Raw genomic sequence first — 3700 nt, forward strand, 5'->3', positions numbered from 1 at the left:
GAGGCAGGCGACGAGACACCCGACGTGGACCCCGAGCTGCTGAGGTGCCCAGCGGGGGTGGGGAGGGGTCGGGTGCCTCCGTCCGGGGAGGTCGAGGGAGAGGAACTGGGACGCCTGCTTCTCCCGTGGAGTGCGAACCTCTAAGTCTTGGGGCCCTAAGAGGGAGTGAGGTCCTGGATCCAGGGAGTCGGGGCAAGGATGCCTGGCTGAGTACTCAGTGGGGGAAGTGGACCCCAGGTCCTGGAAAGGGGAGAGGGAGGCAGGGAAGCCACCGTTTCTGGGATGAAAGACGGGGACGGCTGTCTCCTGAAAGCAGTGGACTGAGGACGCCTCCTTGGGGAGGGAACCTGTCCCCAGGCAGTACGTGGTTGTGGATCCTGCGTTCTGGGCCTCGGGGGTGGGGCCAGGGAATGCCCCACCGCGGACGTAGCCTCACTGCATTGCGCTCGGCCCTGCAGGTACTTGCTGGGACGGATTCTTGCCGGAAGCGCGGACTCCGAGGGGGTGGCAGCCCCGCGCCGCCTCCGCCGTGCCGCCGACCAGGATGTGGGCTCCGACGTGCCCCCTGAGGGCGTGCTGGGGGCACTGCTGCGCGTGAAACGCCTAGAGACCCCGGCGCCCCAGGTGCCTGCACGCCGCCTCTTGCCACCCTGAGCACAGCCCGGATCCCTTGCACCCTGGGACCCAGGAGTGCCCCCGCCATCCCGCCACCAGGACTGCTCCCCGCCAGCACGTCCAGAGCAACTTACCCCAACCGGCCCTCCCACCCGAGGATCCCTACCCCCGGCCCCACAATAAACATGATCTGAAGCAGCTCTGTGCTTGTCTGTGTGAGTGGCAGTTTCTAGGGGCTGGTGGTGCCCACGGTGGTGGTTGCCCTTAGACCAGGGGAGAGGAGCCCCTACCCTGGGTCCTGCACTTTAGAGCAATCACCTGCTCAGTCTATGTCTCTCCTTGAGGTGGAGGGGAAGGCATCAACATGGACAATGGCAGTGCCCACGCGGATCTTGTGTCCCCCTTTTAGGCCTCACTTGGGTATGGGGATCCAGGCTTTCAGGCCACTTTCAGGGCCTGCACCATCATCTTCCAAGGGACCATCCTCCTGAGGGCCAAGGGGTGGCTTTGTGGGGCACGGGAGTAGAGCTTGAGGTGTGGGCTGGGATGTCACAGGCACACATGAACACCTCCTGATGTGGGGGAGAGAACGCGAGAGGACTTCGCGCTGGGGAACGGGAGGTCCCAATACAGGCACACTCTTTGGCAGACAGGCACATTCTGGCAGGGAACTCTGAGAAGGCTGAGAAATTGGAGCCTGGATATCCAGGTCACCAAGAAAGTGTATTTGCCAAATTAGCATAGGGTGTATTTCCTTTGCTTTGTAAAGCTTGATTTGCAATGTCTGTTTACCTATTTAGTTATGTAGTGTAGAGGCCTACCTGTACTCTTGCTCCAGGCCCTGGAGATACTGAGGGTTGCTGTGGTAGCAGCTGATTTGTAGCCATGGCCTTTGCACTGGCTAGTCCCTCTGCCTTTGGATATCTTCAAGTTTTTGTCCAGATGTTACCTACTCTCTAGAAGGCTTTCCTGGACCTGTCACCCTATTCCTTCACCTGCCTTTAACACGTAGCCTTTATCACTGTCTAGCCTGATGCCATATCTATCAGGGCAGGGATTTTTAAGTGTCTTGTTTGTCTCTACCTCTCTTGTATCTAAAGCGGAGCCTGGCACACCGTGGGCTCCCCCTGAATTTCTTGAATGAAAGAATTCTCACAACTCAAGTAACATTCTACCCAGTCTCACTCTCACCCACACAACACTCAGCACGGAGGCAACTTTGAAACCAAAAACACCATTTATTTAATTTTGCACAAAATCTCTCGACATAACAAAAGCAACATTAGGCACTCCCATGTTACCAAAAAGCCCCTCACCAAGTGAAAACAAGAGAGGTGTCCATCTTTCCCTAGTATACTGAATGTGTCCCTCAAAGCTAATTGTTTCAGGGGTCTCATGTCAAATAAACAATCACCCTGGCCTGGGGGTAGGTCTACATTTCTTGGCCAAGACCTTCAGGCCACAGAGCAGCCACAGTGGCAGGTGGCCTTCTGGTGCCGGGCCTTCTCCCTACAGGACCTTGCCATGGGCTCCTTGGCCATGGCCTCCTGGACCCTCTGGATCTCATGGACCAGCAGAGAAAAGGCCTCCTCCACGCCTTGCCGTGTTTTGGCTGAGGTCTCCACGAAGTGGGCCCCCCAGCTGTGTGCAAGGGCTGCAGCAGCGGCATGAGCATCTCCAGCGGTGGTCACAAGGTCACACTTGTTGCCCACGAGGACAAGGGGCTGGGCGGGGTGAGGGCCCCAGGTGGCCCATATCTGTTGCAGCTGGATCAGAGACGAGGGGTCATCGAGAGCGAAGACGCCCAGCACACCATCACAGACAGCCAGGCACTGGTCACGCAGGGCCCTATGGATGGCCTGCCCTGCTGTGTCCAACACATTCAGAATGCAGTCCCCACTGTCCAGGGTCAACTCCTTCCAGTAGGAATCCTGGATGGTGGGGTCGTGGTCCTCCACGAAGCACTGGTGGTTCAGCTGGATGGTCAGCGCACTCTTGCCCACGCCACTCGCGCCCACCACCACAGCCTTGTACTCAGGCAGCTGCCTGCCAACATCCCTGCAGCGTGCCTGTGCCCTGTGGGTTTCCCCCTGGAAGGAAGGGCTCCATGTGGCCAGGCCCAGGTCGAAGGTGCCAGGCTTTGTTGGCAGCTCCATGACCCCAGCAGGCAGCTCAGGGAAGAGACGTGGGCAGCGGGCTCTGCAAGTGGGAAGAGAAGAAGCAAGACAACAGGCAATACGTTAGGGGAGACCATGTGAGGGCAAGGAGACAGTAGGGTGTCATTATTTTAACATTTACCGAGTGCCTATTGTGTGCTGATCACCTTCCAGTTTGCGTGCTATATATATATGATTTATGTTGTTTTCTCCCTGCCCCACGTCCCCCCCATCTCTCCTTCCCTCCTCACACGAACCAACAACTGTGAAGTCTGGATTTCCCAAACAGCTTTATTGAGATGTAATTTACATCCCATCAAGTTCAGCCAGCTAGTGTCCAATTTAACGGGTTTTAGCATATTCATGAAGTTGCGCAACTATCACCATAACTAAATTTTAGAACATTTTCCTCACCCCGAAGAGAATGCCTATGCCCATTAGCAGTTCCTCCCCATGATGGAGGGAGTGCAGGATTTTGCCGGTTTGGGTCACCATTGAACCCCAGCCCAGCACGGTGCCTGCCAGACAGTAGGGACTCAACATTCCCACCCCCAGAAGGTTTATGTTCTAAAAGGCAGAGGCAGATAAGACAATAAACCAAATAAATATGTCAATTACGTGGTCTGTTAGCCATTATCATTAGAATGTTGTCTTTATTAATTATTCAACATACATTTATTGGGAACCTACTGTGTGGCAAGGACATAGAGGTGGGCAATAAATAGACAACAAACTGTAGCCCTCATGAAGGTTATATTCTGGTCGGGGTGAGAGACAACAAACTAGGTAAAAAAGTGGGCCGGGTGCAATGGCTCACGCCTGTAATCCCAGCACTTTGTGAGGCTGAGGCAGGTGGATCACCTGAGGTCAGGAGTTTGAGACCAGCCTGCCCAACATGGCGAAACCCAGTCTCTACTAAAAATACAAAA

At 55.4% G+C, this 3700-nt stretch overlaps 2 protein-coding genes across 2 annotated transcripts in view; one reads left to right on the forward strand and one right to left on the reverse strand.

Annotated features, from left to right (window-relative positions):
* PCSK1N (proprotein convertase subtilisin/kexin type 1 inhibitor) overlaps positions 1–815 on the forward strand; it is a 4016-nt gene extending 3201 nt beyond the window's left edge. Inside the window, exons 3-4 of the mRNA XM_011991446.1 lie at positions 4–44; positions 459–815. Coding sequence (XP_011846836.1) covers positions 4–44; positions 459–654 — 237 coding nt within the window. The 3' untranslated portion in view covers positions 655–815. The remainder of the gene's footprint in view (positions 1–3; positions 45–458) is intronic.
* A 1210-nt stretch (positions 816–2025) lies between these two features.
* The window catches only part of ERAS (ES cell expressed Ras), a 3364-nt gene continuing 1689 nt past the window's right edge, over positions 2026–3700 (reverse strand). The window contains exon 2 of the mRNA XM_011991405.1: positions 2026–2814. Coding sequence (XP_011846795.1) covers positions 2070–2771 — 702 coding nt within the window. The 5' untranslated portion in view covers positions 2772–2814 and the 3' untranslated portion in view covers positions 2026–2069. The remainder of the gene's footprint in view (positions 2815–3700) is intronic.

This window comes from Mandrillus leucophaeus, unplaced genomic scaffold, assembly GCF_000951045.1.
Source record: "Mandrillus leucophaeus isolate KB7577 unplaced genomic scaffold, Mleu.le_1.0 Scaffold395, whole genome shotgun sequence".
NCBI classification, from domain to species: domain Eukaryota; kingdom Metazoa; phylum Chordata; class Mammalia; order Primates; family Cercopithecidae; genus Mandrillus; species Mandrillus leucophaeus.